This window comes from Erythrolamprus reginae, chromosome 1 (assembly GCF_031021105.1).
Source record: "Erythrolamprus reginae isolate rEryReg1 chromosome 1, rEryReg1.hap1, whole genome shotgun sequence".
NCBI classification, from domain to species: Eukaryota; Metazoa; Chordata; class Lepidosauria; order Squamata; family Dipsadidae; genus Erythrolamprus; species Erythrolamprus reginae.
Window position 1 is genome coordinate 326,706,038 of NC_091950.1, and position 18,509 is coordinate 326,724,546.

At 39.6% G+C, this 18,509-nt stretch overlaps 1 protein-coding gene across 1 annotated transcript; it reads right to left on the bottom strand.

Annotated features, from left to right (window-relative positions):
- Positions 1-320: 320 nt before the first annotated feature.
- SOD2 (superoxide dismutase 2) lies at positions 321-13,075 on the bottom strand. Its single transcript, XM_070733788.1, has 5 exons — positions 12,848-13,075; positions 8,858-9,060; positions 6,189-6,305; positions 1,344-1,523; positions 321-1,058 (listed from the first exon to the last, which is right to left on the bottom strand). The coding sequence occupies exons 1-5, from the start codon at positions 12,880-12,882 to the stop codon at positions 916-918; spliced, it is 678 nt and encodes a 225-aa protein (XP_070589889.1). The 5' UTR covers positions 12,883-13,075; the 3' UTR covers positions 321-915.
- Between the last annotated feature and the right edge of the window lie 5,434 nt (positions 13,076-18,509).

The following is an 18,509-nucleotide window of genomic DNA, read 5'->3' on the forward strand; positions in this document are numbered from 1 at the left end:
AAATCTGAAGCCAGCCTCATGACACCTCCCTGCTGGACGAAACCAGCCAGGAGGGGCACAGGTCCAACAAACAAGTGTTTGTTCCCATAGCCTTGTCCACTTCCTCAGGTGTTGCAGGCTCAAATTCATTCCACACAATAGGACTAATACACCAATCCCCGTAATTTTCTCATTAATCCTAAAGTTCTTTCATTTGAAAATGGTCCATTAGCATTATTTAATGACTTAAAAGTCATTTTGCACTTTTATTTTTGGAACGTCATAGTGAGTATATAGTGGACATAGCAATAAATGGATATATTTCACTCAAAGCCACAAAGTGCAAATTACACCTTTAATCCAACCAATTTATTTTATATACTTGGTGTACTAAATTGTATCACTGATTTTTCTCCCTTTCAGAAGCTCAAATTTCACAAACTGAACTTTCTATATTTACCAGCTGACACAGATTTTGAATCTTTATAATGAACATGCCAATTTTTTATCATTAACATGCGTATAACAGTATAACTTACTTAAGTACCATGAAGCTCTTGGTACATAATTTTTCAAGAAATCTAGTTTATTAAATGTCCTCTAATTTTTATTTCCTGGACTCTTCCTTAATTTGCAAGGAATCATTCAAAAGCATTCAAATTTGCATGTTGCTAAAAGGAATTTCGTTTGTAATCCACTTTTAAGTTTTAGAAATTAACATTCTTTTCAGAAAATTAGAGAACCCAATTTTTAAAAGAGACAATTAGCACTTTGAAAACTTACAATTTTACCACAATTAGGTACAAATTAACTTGATAGAACTTTCTGGTGATGTGATATTTTCAGTGATGGAACAATTAGCAATTGAACTGCTACATATTATGAAAATAATCTGAGGAACACTTAAGTCTTGTTTCTATAAGATTTTCTGTTCTATTATTTGCAGGCTCCATATCTCGAAGATACATTTTCCCAGTTGATCACATTCCAGATAGCTTTGAGATAATCAGGTCTAACGTTTTTATATTGAAGATAATATGCATGTTCCCATACATCAATTCCCAACAGAGGAGTAAGTCCTAAAAAAGAGGAAAAATAGTGCTAAAATACTACAAACTTTAACAATTTATTGCGACAAACATATCCCCAATCCCAATTTGACTCAGCTTTCTACCCTTGCGAAATCAGTAAAATGAGGACCCAAACTGTTGGGAGCAATACGCTACTCTGTAAACCATTCAGAGTACTATAAAGCACTATAAAGCATTATGTAAGTCTAAATGCTAATTACTATTGCTTTATTCCTTCTGCAGCTAAAAATGATATTTAGCAGATGTAGACAACTTCCACCTAGAGCACCTCACCTGTGGTTCCCTGGAGAGGGTCCTGATTGGAACAGGCAGCAATCTGGAGTCTCTTAGATTCTTTATTAAAACCGAGCCATCCCCAACCTGAGCCTTGGACACCAACTGAAACAGCTGTGAGTTTCTCCTTAAAACTTGCGAATGAACCAAAATCGCGTTTGATGGCTTCCAAAAGTTCTCCTTAAAACAAGAAATATTAAAACAGTTTGCATTTACACAGAATTCCCCCCCCCCAAATCAGGTAATCTAAAGCAGTGTTTTTCAACCGGTGTGCCGCGGCACACTAGTGTGCCGCGAGATATGGTCAGGTGTGCCGCGAGGCGACTCCTGCAAGTGGGAGCTCCAGGGCTGAGGCTTCAGCCCTGGAGCTCCCACTTGCAGAAGCCGCCCCTCCCCCGGCTACTGCCCACCGCTGCCGCCGCTATTGGCACCCTCCCGCAGGACGCCGGCAAAGGTTGCTTTGAAAGTCGCCCCCCCTCGCGCCCATGGCTTCTCGTCGCTAATAGTGGCGGCGGGCAATAGCCGGGGGAGGGGCGGCTTCTGCAAGTGGGAGGTCCAGGGCTGAGGCTTTCACTTGTGGCTGTCCCCGCCCGCCCGATCCGTCCTTCTCTCCGGCTTTCTTGGGGCGCGGCTCCTCCCACAGCTGTGGCTGCAGCGGCGCTGGCGATCCGGCTGCTAGCCGCTCCGAGCGCTGTGGGAACGCCCACCCCTCTCACAGTCCCGTCCCGGGCTGTCAGTAAAGAGGCTGCTTCTCATCCCCCTGCCAGCTTGCTCGGAACATTCAAACTAACGAAAACCTTCGCCGGCCTCCACAGAGAAGAAAGGAAGAGAGAGAACGAGAGAGAGAGAGCAACAGAGAGAGAGAGAAAGAAAGAAAGAACAAGACAGAGAAAGCATGAGAGAGAAAGAACAAGAGAGAGAGAAAGAAAATAAGAGAGAACGAGAGAGCAACAGAGAGAGAGAGAAAGAACAAGAGAGAGAAAGCATGAGAGAGAGAGAGAAAATAAGAGAACGAGAGAGAGAGCAACAGAGAGAGAAAGAACAAGAGAGAGAAAGCATGAGAGAGAAAGAACAAGAGAGAGAGAGAAAGAAAATAAGAGAGAGAACGAGAGAGAGAGAAGGAAAGCAAGAGAGAAAAAGAGATAGCAAGAGAGAGAGAAAGCAAGAGAGACAGATAGGGAGAGGAAAGGAGAGCGAGAGAAATGAGAACAAAAAGGGGAGAAAAAAGGAGAAATGAGAAAATGATTGAGGCAGAGAATGAGAGGAGAGAGAAACAAGAGAGAGGTGATTCTTGAAGCATATGGTTAAAAGTACCCAAATAATAAGAAACCCCCCCCCCAGTCCACACCTGTTTTTGAAAATAATAAAAGAGAAAAAAAACCCAGCCCTCAACTGGTTTTGGAAATGGTATACACACACACACACACATAAGGGGGGGAGAGAGAGGGGGATGGAAAAAGAGGAGAAGTGAGAGGGAGAAGGAATGAGGGAAAAAGGGAGGAAGAGAGAGAAATGAGAAACATGAGAGAGAAAAGGGGGAAAGACAGGAGAAGTACCCAGAAATGAGACAGTGGTATAAATTTGAGGAGGGATGATTGATGATTGACTGTATTTATAAGGGGATGTTACATGGGATTGTATATATGAGGGGGTTATTTATTTATGTATGTATGTATGTATGTATGTATGTATGTATGTATGTATGTATGTATGTATGTATGTATTTATTTATTTATTTATTTATTTATTTATTTATTTATTTATTAGATTTGTGTCATTTTGGTTGGTGGTGTGCCCCAGGATTTTGTAAATGTAAAAAATGTGCCGCGGCTCAAAAAAGGTTGAAAATTACTGATCTAAAGAACTATTTCAGATTAATTATGAAGAGAATTTATGTAAAGAAATCAACACAATCATAACAAAAGAAAATAGAAGCAGCCTAAAAAAAATTTACACATTTGTTATGTTCCTCCCATCAATTCAATGCAATAAGGCAGTGTTTCCCAACCTTGGCAACTTGAAGATATCTGGACTTCAACTCCCAGAATTCCCCAGCCAGCATTTGCTGGCTGGGGAATTCTGGGAGTTAAAGTCCAAATAGCTTCAAGTTGCCAAGGTTGGGAAACACTGCAATAAGGCATCCATTATCATCAGGGTGATTGTAACTTAACACACTGCCTCTTAATCAAGATTTGAGAAAGATATGCTAGTTAATGATAATTGTTTAGCAATGCTGCTACTATAATGCTGAGCTACCAGAACAGTAAGCAACAAGAGCTATTTCACACTTGCAAAAGAAGGATTTCACTAGATATGTAGACTCTGTGTGATTCTGCAACCTGCTGGTGTCTTATTTATGCTGTTGTCTCCAAAGGCAGATAACAAACAAAGCAAAGTTGAAGACAAAATTAAAATACACTTGTAAAACAATCCAACTGATATCTATAAATGAGTTCTAGAATACAGCCCATGTTAAATTATAAGGTAAACACTAAAATTATATTAAATTACAACAAAGTAACTTTATATAAACTACTTGTATTAACAAATGCTAAAGTTTAAATGAATTATAGTCACAAATAATGCATGATGGGAGATTGGTCCATCAGGCTTCAACAGAACTTCTGCAATGCTGCACAAAACAGTTACATGTACTGTAACAAGAGGTACTATATCTATGAGCAGCATCTGAGCAAAAGCCAAATTTGGCCAAATCTGGATTATCAGAGGCAGCCTAAATCTGTTGTGGATCAAAGGAGCAATAAAGAAGAACATGTTTTGTAGTTGCCATTTCTCTGAAATCACAGGGGCAGAGCCTTGATACTTTTTGATCTTTACCCTCTACCAGAGGGAGAGTATGACATTGGCAAGGAATTTGATGGCGGGGGTATTTCTAGCCATGTAAGGTAGATGGCAGAAGCGACAATAAATCTGTTGCATAGTGGTGACAAGGAGCCTGGGGCCTTCCCTAAGTCTCTTTGCCTCTCTGTATCCTTTATCCCTTGCTTTACGGTTAATTTCCCTGATCCAGTGCTGGGCTCCTACCGGAACGGCTAATTGCACACAGCTCTGGCGCATGAGTACGGGATCGAGCACAATTTTGCTTCCCACACCTGTGCAGGTAGCAAAATCTTGCATGGGAGCGCACGAGCACGTTTCAGTGACGTTTTTTGCTTCCCCGCATATGTATACGTGCCGAAATGTGCGTTTCCGTGTGAAATTTTGCGTTCCCTCCCCAAAAAAGACTTATATCTTATACACCAAATGTAAGCTTTTTCGAAGCTGTTTTTCAGCCCTAACGAGGCGCTAGCGAGTGAAGCGATCTTCCATGTTTCGCCTGCTTTTCTCATTGCTTCTCTCGCCAACAACCAGCTGTGGTTTAGAAGCTGTTGTTTAATCCCCAACCAGGGGATAAAAAGTCTGTGTGCACACTCAAAACCAGCGAAGTGATTTTGATTGATTGGATTGGATTGGATTTGTATGCCGCCCCTCTCCGTAGACTCGGGGCGGCTAACAACAGTAGTAAAACAGCATATGACAATCCAATATTAAAAGAGTTAAAAACCCTTATTGTAAAACCAAACATACATACAGACATACCATGCATAAAATTGTAAAGGCCTAGGGGGAAAGAGTATCTCAGTTCCCCCATGCCTGGCGGCAGAGGTGGGTTTTAAGAAGCTTACGAAAGGCAAGGAGGGTGGGAGCAATTCTAATCTCTGGGGGGAGTTGGTTCCAGAGGGCCGGGGCCACCACAGAGAAGGCTCTTCCCCTGGGTCCCGCCAAGCGACATTGTTTAGTTGACAGGACCCGGAGAAGACCCACTCTGTGGGACCAAACTGATGCGCTGAAGCTGACCAGACTAAAGATGCTAGTCAGATGAATACCTGGTAGGCAGATTTTTCCCCTACTTTCCTCCCCAAAAACTAAGGGGAGGAACTTATATTCCAGTGCATCTTATACTCTGAAATATACGGTAAAAGGCTAGGGGTTCAACACTATCAAAATGGCAGGAGTCACTGGGCAAAGTCCCACTTTTTTAACATGTGTTGCACACGCTATAAAGGTAAAGTCTGTTTATTTGTCCAGTCAGGTCCAACTCTACGGGGTGGTGCTTATCTCAATTTCTTAGCTGAGGGAGCCAGTGCTGTCTCAAGACTCTTTTATGATCATGCGGCCAACATGACTATACAGTATACTGAAGGGCACGGAATTCTGTTACTATCCCACCAAAGTGGTACCTATTTATCTACTCACATTTACCTGCTTTCAAACTGCAGGGTTAGCAGGAGCTTGGGCAGGAATGGGAGCTCACCCCATCTCATAGCACTCTGGTCCCAAACTTAGGCTATCAGCTTTCCAGCTGACAAACTCATGCCTTTAACTACTTAGCCATTGTGCCTCCTTTTTACACATTATATGCATGTAAAAAAGATTTTACAGGATTGTAATTATCTGGCCTGTCTGCCATTTTGCTACTGCGGATCCTCCCTGTGGACCTCCACGTTGCAAACATAAATAAACATTTTTGAGTGAGGTGGATGAAGCATTCAGATCTGATTTTCATTGCCACTGATAAAGAACCCGAATTTGCTTTATTTGAAACTTAAATAAAATTTAATTTGCGGTGTTTTTTAAATTAACTTAAATATTAGATTAGATTTGTTTTTACATTGTGTTGTTATTGCTGTGAGCCGCCCCGAGTCTGCGGAGAGGGGCGGCATACAAATCTGATTAAACTTGAAACTTAAACTTGAAACTTATAAAATAAACCCAAAGTTTATTTAAGCCTGTATTAATATTAGTAAAAAAAAAAACTACTATAAACCAGATTCAAATACAAACCTTTTGGCTCTCCTCCACCTTTAGGAGACAGATTTGTCCAAAAGATGCTATGATTAATGTGACCTCCCCCATTGAACTTCAAAGCTGGTTGAAGAGACACCTGCGCTGTTACATCCCCTGAAGATGGAAAGAACAGAGAAAAAGCAGAACTACTAAGTCCTAACACAAAATGTCATATGCAAGTGCCTTCTATATAAGAATCCACGCATGTATTCAAGAACTGTCACCATATCGTAGTTAAAACCTGTTAGGAACTTAACTTGGCTCACTTTAGCTCTAGGTTACAATACTCCAAATCGATGCTTCCTCATACCCAGTTTCAAGGAATTGTAATTGCTGCTTCCTGACCCACATCTGAACTAGGGGAAAGACAAAACAAAACTTGCTTTCTCAGTCTTTTTTCTTGAACGTATCTTTAATTAGAAATGGAAATAATGCCAAAAGGGAAAACTCTTGTGTTGAAAGCTTCTTTTGATTAAAAAAAGAATCATCAGACTAATCAAATTTTCTTCTGATGAAACACAGAACGCAACTTGAAACAGATGCAAATATAAATTAGTTTTATGCAAATTGCTTTTTTTATTTTTTTGGTTCATGCAGTTTGAATCTGATTCTTTTGATGCTAGACCACACACCAAGAATAATGCTTGTCTACATCCTATGAATAAAGATTTTTGGATAACCTTATCTGCTTTTCTTGGAACCATCAACTAAAAGCATTCCTGTCCCACTTTAATTGTTAAACTCTTAAAAACTATATATTTTCTCCTTATTCTATCTGTAAAGCTTCTATGAGCAATTGTTGAGAAACATCATACAAAGCCCTCATGAATAGCATGCTGGTACCTTAGAAACAAACTTATAAAGTTACCTTCCAAACGGCTAGGATTGATAAGTCATATTCAGTAACCTACATAAGTCATTTATAACAATTACTTTTCAAAATGTAATAAACCAAATAAGATATTACAATCTAAAAAGAGCATTATCTGGGACAACATAATCCTCAATAACATGAGGGCAATCGTATATAGTATGTTTAGCTAACTCCACTGATAAAACTATATTAGTTGGCAATCTCATGACTGCAGAAAGCATAAATGACAAGTGGCCGCCTCTGCTTAGTTGTGCTAGTCATAAGAACCTAAGAAGAGCCATGCTGAATCAGACCAAAGCTTATCAAGTCCAGCATTCTGTGTCACATAGTGGCCCATCAATTGTACATGGGGATCTTGAGCAGAAAGAGAAGGCAAAACCCTCCTTTTCCCTTGACCCCCAACAAATGGTACTCAAGGGAATCCTGCCTGCCTCAACCAACATAGAAGCGGCACTTGGACATCGTTTCAATAACCACTGATACACTAGGCATCCCTGAATCTGTTTAATCCTGCCTTGAAGCTATCCAGGCTGACAGCTGTCACGACCTCTTCTGGAAGTGAATTCCATAAACCAATGACCCTCTGGGTGAAGAAATATTTCCCTTTATTTGTCCCAACATTCTTACCTATGATCTCTAGGGAGTGCCCCCTCATCCAAGTATTGCGTGATAGATAAAATAATTTTTCTCTATCCACCTCTTCTATCCCATGTAAGATTTTATACTTTTCGATCGTCACCTCTTAAACGCTGTCTTTCAAGGCTGAAGAGACCAAGGCCAACATGGTTTCATAAGGAAGGTGCTCCATTTCCTTGATCATTCTTGCTGCCCTTTTTTGCGCCTTTTCCAGTTCCATTATATCCTTCTTGAAGTGCGGTGACCAGAACTGTACACAGTACTCCAAGTGTGGTCTCACCACACTTGGAGTGTGGTCTCACCATCGATTTGTACAGAGGCAATACCACACTATTTTCCATTCCCTTCCTAATCATGCCAACATGGAATTTGCTTTACTGCTGCTGCGCACTGGGATGACATCTTCATTGAGCTGTCCACCAAAACCTCAAGATCCCTTTCTTGGGTTGTCTCAGAAAGTTTGGTCCCCATCAGTTGGTAGGTATAATTGGGGTTCTTTGCCCTGATGTGCATAACTTTGCACTTATTTAGGTTAAAATGCATTTGCCACTTTGTTGCCCACTCAACTCAATCTTGAAAGATCTTTCTGGAGCTCCCGACAATCAGTTTAACTTTTTACTATCTGGAACAATTTAGTGTCGTCAGCAAACTTTGCTACCTCACTATTTACTTCTACACCCAGTCAACCAAGGGAACAACAAATTACAACTGTGATTTCCTCATAATCCAAATGTATTAAGATTACTATCAACTGCTGGTTGATAGGATACAATGGCTTCTCTTTAACATATTCATTTCGCATACAACTCCTCAATTTGGTGTCATTATTGTTTATGTAAAGATTTTTAAACTCAAATTTGACATGTGGACCCTGGACTCTACAATGACCCCTCCTGCATTCCAGCTGGATAAGAGAAGATAGGAACACAATTATTGCCTTTATAACCCATGTTTTTCTTTGAGAATTCAAAAGAGTTTGTGAGTGTTTGACTCATTGACAGTCCAAAAAAGAAGGCTCATTGACAGTCCAAAAAAGAAGGCTTTCACCTTAAATTATTACTCTTAGCACAGGGAAACAAATGCACATAGAACATAAAGAGTCCAGTTTTAGAAGGAATAAAACCAGAAAGATGCATAGTGATATTATTCCCAGTACCTTTTGCTAAAGCCTCTTTGTATTTTTCTTCAGCAATATTCAGATTATTTACATATGCAGCATGATGTCTGCTGTGGTGAAGCTGCATAATTTCTGCACTAATATGTGGCTGCAAAGCACCATAATCATAGGGCAAGTCAGGGAGAGTGTGCTTTTTTCTGGAGGCCAGACAAGCAAGAGAGGTAATCAGTGCAGTGTTGTTTCTGAAAAACAATAAATAAACTATATAATAAAGATGCATTGATTTTCACTTTGCAAAAAAAATTGTTTTCTTTTTGCTATCACCGAATACATTTTAGTTGTTAAAATTTTCATAAGTTATCATCTATCACTTATTGCCACAATTACCCATATCATAATTACCTCCATTTACCTGTGAACTGAAGAGAAACAAAACCTAACCCAGGACAATAACAGGGATATAGGGATCAGTCTATGGTTTATGTTAATATCACACAATTACCGTATTTTTCAGAGTATAAGACGCACCTTAGTTTTTGGGGAGGAAAATAGGGGAAAGAATCTGCTCACCAAATATTCATCTGGCTAGCGTCCTTAGTCTGGTCAGCTTCAGCACATTATTTTATCCCCTGGTTAGGGCTTTAAAAAAAACCTTATTCAGAGAGAGTAACAATGAAAGAGCTTGCAAGCCTTAGCACCTGGTTAGAGCTGCAAAGAAACTTATTCGGAGTAAGTTAGAGCAATGAAAAAAAAACCTGCAAAGACTTAGAGCTTGGAAAACATTCTTTGCAGAGAGTAACAATGAAAGAACCTGCAAGGTAAGAGCTGGAAAGATTGTTAGCACCTAATTAGGGCTGGGAGAAAAAGCTACAGAGTATAAGATACACCCAAATTTTCAGTCTCTTTTAGGAAGGAAGAAGATGTGTCTTATACTGAAAAATACAGTAATTTGTTTGATCGTTTTATACTCAAACCTAAGATAGAGAAGAGGTATGAGAAAGAGTTAACTCTTCTCTGAAAGTGCAACATAAGCATTAAATTCAACAACCGATTTCAAAGCTCTGCAACTATCTGTAGATATAATCTCCAACAATCTCTTATTTACATGCAGCCCTTGATTTAAGAGTTCAAAAATTGCACAAAAATTCCATTGCTAAGTAAGAGATTTGTTAAGTGAGTTTTGTCCCATCATCTGACCTTTCTTGCCACAGTTGTTAAGAGAATCATGGTTAAGTTTAGTATTGGATTATTGTTATGTGCTATTTTGTTGCTGTTGTTAGCCGCCCCAAGTCTGCGGAGAGGAGCAGCATACAAATCCAATAAATAAATTAAATAAAATAAAAAAATAAATAAGTTAGTAACATGGTTAAGTGAATCTGGCTTTCCCATTGACCTTGTCAAGGTCACAAAACCCTGGGACACGGCAACTGTTATAAATACATGCCAGTTGCCACATAAGACACAATGGTGCAATAGTCCTAAAAAAACAGTCATATCACTTTTTTCGGTGGCATTGTAACATTGAATGGTCACAAACAAATACTTGTAAGTTCAGGCCTTATATTCCTTTGTTTGCAACAGCTTCTTCTAATTTTCTGTGAGCCACCTGAGTTTTCGGAGAACGGCGGCATACAAATCTAATAAATTGAATTGAATTGAATTTGACCAAGGGTGTAAGACATACCCTCCTCTCCATGGGAGATTCCTTCATATCTTCTGCACTCTGATACACATTTCTTTCAAACTTAACTACAGTAGTCCCTCGCTATACCGCGCTTCACCTACTGCGGCTTCACTTCATCGCGGGTTTCTGAGGAAGTCGATCGGCAGATTTAAACAGCCCGCCGAACTTGATCGGCAGGTTTTTTAAAAAAAAAAAAATATCTAAAATTGTAAATACTGTATTTAAATACTGTATCTAAAATAAATACTGTGTGGGAAGGGTTTATAAACACTTAAAACAATGAAACCTTACCAAACAATTACAATATAAATACTTAAATAAGTACTATCAGTCGATAAATTCCCCATCGCAGATTTCACCTATCGCGGCCAGGTCTGGAACGTAACACCAGCGATAGGTGAGGGACTACTGTACATCTAATATTTGTTTTATTATTTAAAATGTATTTTGTAAATATGGACTGTATTGAGTATATGGATTGGGAATACTATGCACCGACTATCATTTATCACTGCTAAAAATAAAAGTCTGAATTTCATTTTTCATTAAAGTTGATACTAGATTTCTTTCATGCTTCTAGTCAAAACTATGTTTTTAATCACTAAATAAAGCTGTTGCCATCCCATCCCCAGAATCATTTATTCATTCTTTTTCTTTCAACATTTATATAGGTGCCTATTTTCTATCAAATCCTGGATAGCTCCCAGCCAAGAGTTAAAACAACACAATAAAATAACATACTGTACATACACCCATAAACATTAGAATGTGACACCAAAGTTAAGTTATAAAATGCAAGTTTTTATGAAATGCAATTATTGTTTTTGTTTCTCCTTTATGGAAGGATATATGCAATTTTTTTATTTATTATTTATTTAATTTGACTTCTATGCCGCCCAGTCTAATAAATTGCCAAAGGGGAAAATGCTAGAAAAACTGTGTCAACACAGGGTTATTATACTTGGTCTCTAAATCCAGATTAGCACAAAATGACAGCACGGGCAGAAAACTCCTTTTAAGTCTGCTGGTGGAAACTTCCAAAAATCAAGTATTAAAGAAGAGCATGTTTGGGGGAATCTATGTACAAGGACACATAATCAAAGGGCATTAACATACCTATTTGCCAGTTGGGCCGGCCCTGGAGTCTTACAATGGCCCTTGTAAACTCATCTCTGGGTTGCTTATGCTCTTAGCTCTTTAGTTTACTTAAAATTCCTAGTTTTAAGTGTCTTGTGCTATCTTTATTTTTTTTTTACTTTTTAATTATTCTGTCAGCCACCAAAAGTCGCCGTTAACAGCGACATGGGTGGCATACAAATTGAATGGTAATCAATAGTATAAGGACAGACTAGATGGACCATGACATTTCTGCTGTCAATCTTCTGTTTCTCTGTTTCTAATGCCTGTTTCTGTCGACCTTTTCCGGTTTCTAAGAGGTCTGTAAGGACCATGCGTAAGTGCACCACTGTGCCTACTGCCCCTTTCCTACTGTCCTATTGTCATCTTTTATTCTTACTTTTTACTTACGTTATGTTTATACTAATCTAATAAATAAATAAAAAATCTAATAAATCTAATAACTAATGTAATAAATATTAAATAATAACAACTACTACTATTCTATACATGTTTTACAGACAGACAGATAGACCAGTGTTTCCCAACCTTGGCAACTTGGAGATATCTGGACTTCAACTCCCAGAATTCCCCAGCCTCTGGGAGTTGAAGTCCAAATATCTTCAAGTTGCCAAGGTTGGGAAACACTAAGATAGACTGACTCCCATTTATAGAGGGAGGAACCAATGACTTTGTCCAAAGACAATAATATACTTTAATAAGGTCAATGTGCAACAGCCAAAGCAGGTTCCAAAATGATTGTTAAAGCATTTCATTACCGGACTCACACTGCTAGGGTCAAATAACAGTAAATTTAAACTGCACAGTTCCTTTGGACACAGAATAAAAAGCTATTTGCAAAAACTTAACGGGGTAGCTTCATCCTTTGACCAGAGCAGACCTGTCCAGCTCTACTGGCCTTCAATGGGACGATAACGTTGCAACTCAAATGAAGGACGACACAAAGAGTTTGGAGGGGGGGACAATAGGCGGACTCTGTAAACCGCTTAGAAAGGGCTGTAAGGCACTATGAAGCGATATATAAAGCCGAAGCGCTATTGCTATTAGCCTGAAACAGACCGAATCCAAGTAGCGCTCTCCTTCTCCTCCTCCTCCCAAGCAATCCACCCTTTTTGTGCCCTCGCGTCCTGCCCATTCCTAATCTCCCGCTTCTCGTTTACGTCCTTGGCCGGGAATTCAAGGGCTTTCCGACCCCGCCAGGTTCTCACCTGCGGCCGGCCGCGACACCCAAGCGGCAGAGCATGACGGCCGCGGGGTTCGCTAAGACGGCAAACGCTGCGAACAATGTCACCCAAAAAACCGCACCACCCCTCCGCGCGGGGACGACGTCGCGTGCGCTGCTCTCGGCGTGCCGCGAGCCTTGGGCCCCCTTTCTTCACTACTGCGCCTGCGCAGCCCCGCCTCGCCCTCCTCCTCTTCGGCGGAGGGCATCTTCTTCTCTTTTCGGGCCTATAATGGGAGGTGCGGGATTTAGAGGCGGAAGCGGTAGCCTGGAAGGAATTGGGAGATAGGTGTGGCTGATTTTGCTTCTTCACCGAGTCGGAGTTTCTTTTCCAAATATTTGCTCGGGCATTTATGTTTATATTTATAATTTTTATATTTATATATTTACATATAAATATATTTATATATAAATATTTGTAGAATAGAATAAAATAGAATAGAGTAGAATTCTTCATTGGCCAAGTGTGATTAGACACACAAGGAATTTGTCTTTGGTGCATATGCTCTCAGTGTACAGTGTACATAAATAATACTATACATTTGTCAAGAATCATGAGGTACAATACTTAATGATCAATCAATATTAATAAAAATCTTAAGGATAACAAGTTACAGTCATGCAGTCATAAGTGGGAGAAGATAGGTGATAGGAATGATGAGAAAGCTAGTAGTGCAGACTTAGTAAAAAGTTTGACAGTGTTGAGGGGATTATTTGTTTAGCAGAGTGATGGCATTTGAGAAAAAGCTGTTCTTGTCTTATACATACACACACACATACACATATATATACACACACAATGCTCAAAAGAATAAAAGGAATACTTAAACAACACAATCAAGTAAATCAAATTTCTGTGAAATCAAACTGTCCACTTAGGAAGCAACACTGATTAACAATCAATTTCACATGCTGTTGTGCACATTCAACTTCGTACAGAACAAAGTATTCAATTAGAATATTTCATTCATTCAGATCTAGGATGTGTTATTTGTGTAAATCTCTGAAACTTACACAGGAAAAAACCCAAATATGCCAAGACCTTCATATATGCGTACGCACACACACACTCACAAGCAATGACCCGTTTAGATGCCTTCTCGTCGTAGTTCAGACAATGACCTGAAGGGAAGGTATACAGTAGTCCTGGACGGCAGGCTTTTGGACAATCGTGAGACAATGTGTGGCAGGTCTCTTGCTGCTTTTTGCTATTTTGCACTTGCTATCTGTGGCCAAGATGAAAAAGGAGAGGTTTTTGCTTGCGACGCAGCACACTGTGAACGCAATTGACTAACCCAGTGTTTCTCAACCTTGCAAATTTTAGCATAGAATGGACTTCAGCTTCCAGAATTCCCCAGCCATCAAGCTGTCCAAGGAATTGTAGGAATTGAAGTTTACCTGTCTTAAAAGTTATCAAGGTGGAACAACACTGTACTAGGCCTTTTCAGTTATCAGAATAACATCTGGAAGGGACCTTGGAGGTCTTCTAGTCCAGTCCTCTCCATAAGCAAGAGATCCTATACCATACTTGAAAACCCAGTAATGGAGTACCCACAGCTTCTGGTGGCAAACTGTTCCAATGATTAATTGTTCTCACCATCCAGAATTTTCTCCTTAGCTCTAAGTTGCTTCTTTTCTTGATTGGTTTCCATCCATTGCTTCATGTCCTGCCCTCAGGTGCTTTAAAGAATAGGTGGACTCCGTCCTCTATGGCAGTGTTTCCCAACCTTGGCAACTTGAAGGTATTTGGACTTCAACTCGCAGAATTCCCTAGCCAGCAAATGCTGGCTGGGGAATTCTGGGAGTTGAAGTCCAGATATCTTCAAGTTGCCAAGGTTGGGAAACACTGCTCTATGGCAACCTCTCAGATACTGGAACACTGCTTTCATTTCACCCTTAGTCCTTCTTTTATTAAAACTACACATACCCAATTTCTGCAACTGTTCTTTATATGTTTTAGTCACCTGTCCCCTAATCATCTTTGTTGCTCTTCTCTGCATTTTTTAATCATGTGTAGCCTGTTGTGGCAATGCAACTTGCGCTAGAGAAAATAAAACTTTTCACTCCATCCACATCTTGCCTGCTATAATTGAATGAGGGCTGTCCAAACTTGGCAACTATAAGATGGCTGGGGAATTCTGGGATACGAAGTCAACAAGTCTTATAGTTGCCAAATTTGGAGAGCCCTGAGCTAGAGGTATCTGACCATTGGAATAACTGACCTCTTCCACCCTGACAATTAAATAATGAGAATGTAGCAAAGCTGCCCAGTGTCTATATAACTATTTCATAATATATTAGATGTTACCTTTGCTACACAAATATTACTAAAATGCAGCTCACTCCCACCACAAATATTACTAAAATGCAGCTCACTCCCACCACACAGCAGAAATTAATTCAAATGTCTATAATAATGGAAATTAATGGCTATAATTTCTAAACGTTCCTGCAGCACTGATTCATTTGGCAAATAAAAATGTACATAGTTGTCCAAAGTCCCCTAAACCAGGCAGATTGTTTTATTCTCTCACAATCCAAGTTGATGTGCAGAAAGTTTTGTATGTAAACATGTGCAATTTTTTTTCTAATAGCATTGATAAGCATGGTGACTATATGGTGGCTAAGAGTCAATAAAGACGATGGTACATAATTTAGTCGATCCTTCAAGTCCTGTGACATTTGCTTAATATAAAAAGCTAGAGAAGAAGACACTATTCCTTTTTTTCTCATTCTCTGGCTAATTGAATTATGGTTACTGAATTAACTCAGCTATCTGGATTTCCAAAGCACATTGAATCAAAAATGTCACTCCAAATTAGTTGATTTTAGCATACTACACTGCATTAAGCATCTCAGCAAGTATCGTTAGTTCATGATTTCCAATATAATATAAAATTGGCTTGAGAAAACTATGGTAATGAGAACCCAAATTGTTGGGGACAATAGGCTGATTCTTAGAGAGGGCTGTAAAGCACTATGAAGTGGTATATAAATCTAAGCGCTATTGCTATTGTTATGTCACCTCTCAGAAAATGTACTGTCCTGTATCTCTTTGATGTTACTTCCTTGGAGTCTGGGAAATGCTGTTTCCTAAAACAACAAGATAGTTAAATAACAAATAATGCGAGACTTTGGTCTTATTTAAAATAATAGGCAACAAAACAATCTGAAGTTAAAAGTCAAGCTGACTTGACAAGACAGCAAGAGCCCTTTCAGAGTCTCACCATTTCCGGAGGTAGCTTTTTGGAGTCCAGAATGACTTAGGAGACTCTAGGTCAATAAGATAATTTTTCCTACCAACATCGTTACTCCTTCTGTACTGGCAATCCCAGTGTACAGGATTGCGCATTAGGTTCAAACCACCATCTGATCCGCTATAGAGGGCAAGGGAAACTTTCCACAAATGCATTAGGAGACTGCTACAGATGACATGGAAACTTACCCAGAAGAGGACAGTTATCCCAGGCACCAATTAATTCTTAATCTGAGTTCTAGATCCTTTCAGCTGGTCCAGCTCTGCTCAGATCTGTCAACATGGCAAAAATAGGGTTTGGCTCCAATTCTACTGTAGTGCAGCTAGAATTTCTTGGCAGGATGCTAATTTAGCATCAGGAAGAAGATGGCCATTGTTTTACAAGGGTTGACATCCAAGTGTAGTTCTGTACAGTATGAATCACATGAATGACCTTGGAGGAAGCACTCAGAAATGGTTATAAAAACAGAAGCATATTTTAATTCTAGGAAATAGAAGAAATGTGATTAGCTCCACCATAATTTTCTGGGGATGGGAGTCAAGGAAAAGAAAACACAATCAGGCTTTCAGATTTGATGTCAAAACTCTTAAGATAGACCAGATCAAGAAACAGACTCCACAAGCTTAAGTGAAACAATATTGATATAGTCCTTAGTAGCAGAATTCTGAAGTCATTTCTGGCTTTCATGGGTGACACAAAAGGACGATCTCTTATGGGAGAGTTCTGTGGACAATCAAGTTTTACCTTCTGTTCCTGGACAAGGATATCATTCCATTTTCTTTCTCCTAGCCAAGTTTACTACGATTTGCTGTGATATTGTCGCTGCTTCTCAACACTGCATTCCACCAGAGAAGCAGCCAGTCTCGTCTTCTGTGATAGCAGTCATGGAACACAAGGTCCTAAGCAGCGTGGACACTGTAAATGTTGAAGTTGCACTTGGCAGCACATTCTAACAGTGATTTGCACTGGGTGCACAACCTGGTTTGCAATGCACAGCAGAATTGTTGCCAGATTCTGCCCATGTTCTGCCTGGATAAGACAAAAGGTAGCTGTCTAGACAGAGTGAGTGTGATGGCTCTCAAATTGGCTTGTGACTTCAGTTGAAAAAAAACCCCACATCTGTCTTTAGATCAACCAATTAAATGAACCTATGAGAAATTAAATAGCAAAATATTTTAGCTATAACTACTTGGAATTTGCCGCTAGAGTTTAGTAACGACCATCAGCCTGATAGGCTCTTAAAAATAAATAACATTTATAAATGTAAGTAATCTTTGGCTGCATGCTGTTTTTAAATCACAACCCTCTCCCTGAAGTTTTCTTGCTTTTGTCTTTCTGGTGGTTTTCTCTAAGCTAGGTTAAGCTAGGTATATCTAATGGTGGAAAATAGCTACAAGTTTGAATGCATTACATGACCTAGCATGGTAAGGTGTGGCTACGTGGATTTACCCCAAAACAAAATGGCAAAGTTCTATACCATCTTTAGTATTTTAGGATACAATTGCTTCATGGTAGCTTCCCTCCTCTTCAAGCTGTCTTCCAAACCAGCTGCTTAGTTATACCTCCCCCCCCTTAATTTTCTCAGAAAAGTTCCCATCTTTGGATTAGCGTTTTGCAACTTGTTTGTTTTCCATATATATTTTTACTTGAAAGGAAGTTTAAAAAAAAGATACGCTGGAGAGCCTGGTAAACATGTAAGTTGCTGATGGATCTACAGGAATATAGTGTGCCATATTGGAAACTGAGATCAGTTATTTACATATTTACAAAGTGTTGGTAATGACCTATAAAGCCCTACATGGAATCGGACCAGAATACCTCCGGGACCGCCTTCTGCCGCACAAATCCCAGTGGCCGATCAGGTCCCACAGAGTTGGCCTTCTCCGGGTCCCGTCGACTAAACAATGCCATCTGGCAGGACCCAGGGGAAGAGCCTTCTCTGTGGTGGCCCCGGCCCTCTGGAACCAACTTCCCCCCAGAGATTTGAATTGCCCCTACTCTTCCCGCCTTCCGCAAGATGTTGAAGACCTATCTATGTCGCCAGGCATGGGGGGAATAACTATCTCTTCCCCCCACTACCACCTTTTTTCCTGACTGTATTACATGAGAATAGTATGATTGTGCAGTAATGATTGTTTTTAATATTTATGGGTTCTCTTGAACATTCAGAAAAACCCTCGCCTGAACTACGTTGTGCAAGTACCATTAAGATTAAAAGCAAATGTATTATTTATACTAAGCTGCTTGACAATTTAAGACCTCCAAAATACTAATTATTGATGCCTTTAAAGTACAATTTTGCATTGGAATGATGCAATTTATATTAAATATATCAAAATTCTATCTCTAATTCATCAATTGTAATGGGGTATTGTGGTTTTTTTGGTATGT

Excerpts from the sequence above, each read along its gene's own strand:
- SOD2 (XM_070733788.1), bottom strand. The coding sequence starts at position 12,882 with ATGCTCTGCCGCTTGGGTGTCGCGGCCGGCCGCAG. Across the intron at positions 1,524-6,188 it reads AGGTGGAGGAGAGCCAAAAG|GAGAACTTTTGGAAGCCATC; the intron begins GTTTGTATTTGA and ends TCTTGTTTTAAG. Across the intron at positions 1,059-1,343 it reads CCCTCTCCAGGGAACCACAG|GACTTACTCCTCTGTTGGGA; the intron begins GTGAGGTGCTCT and ends CCTCTTTTTTAG.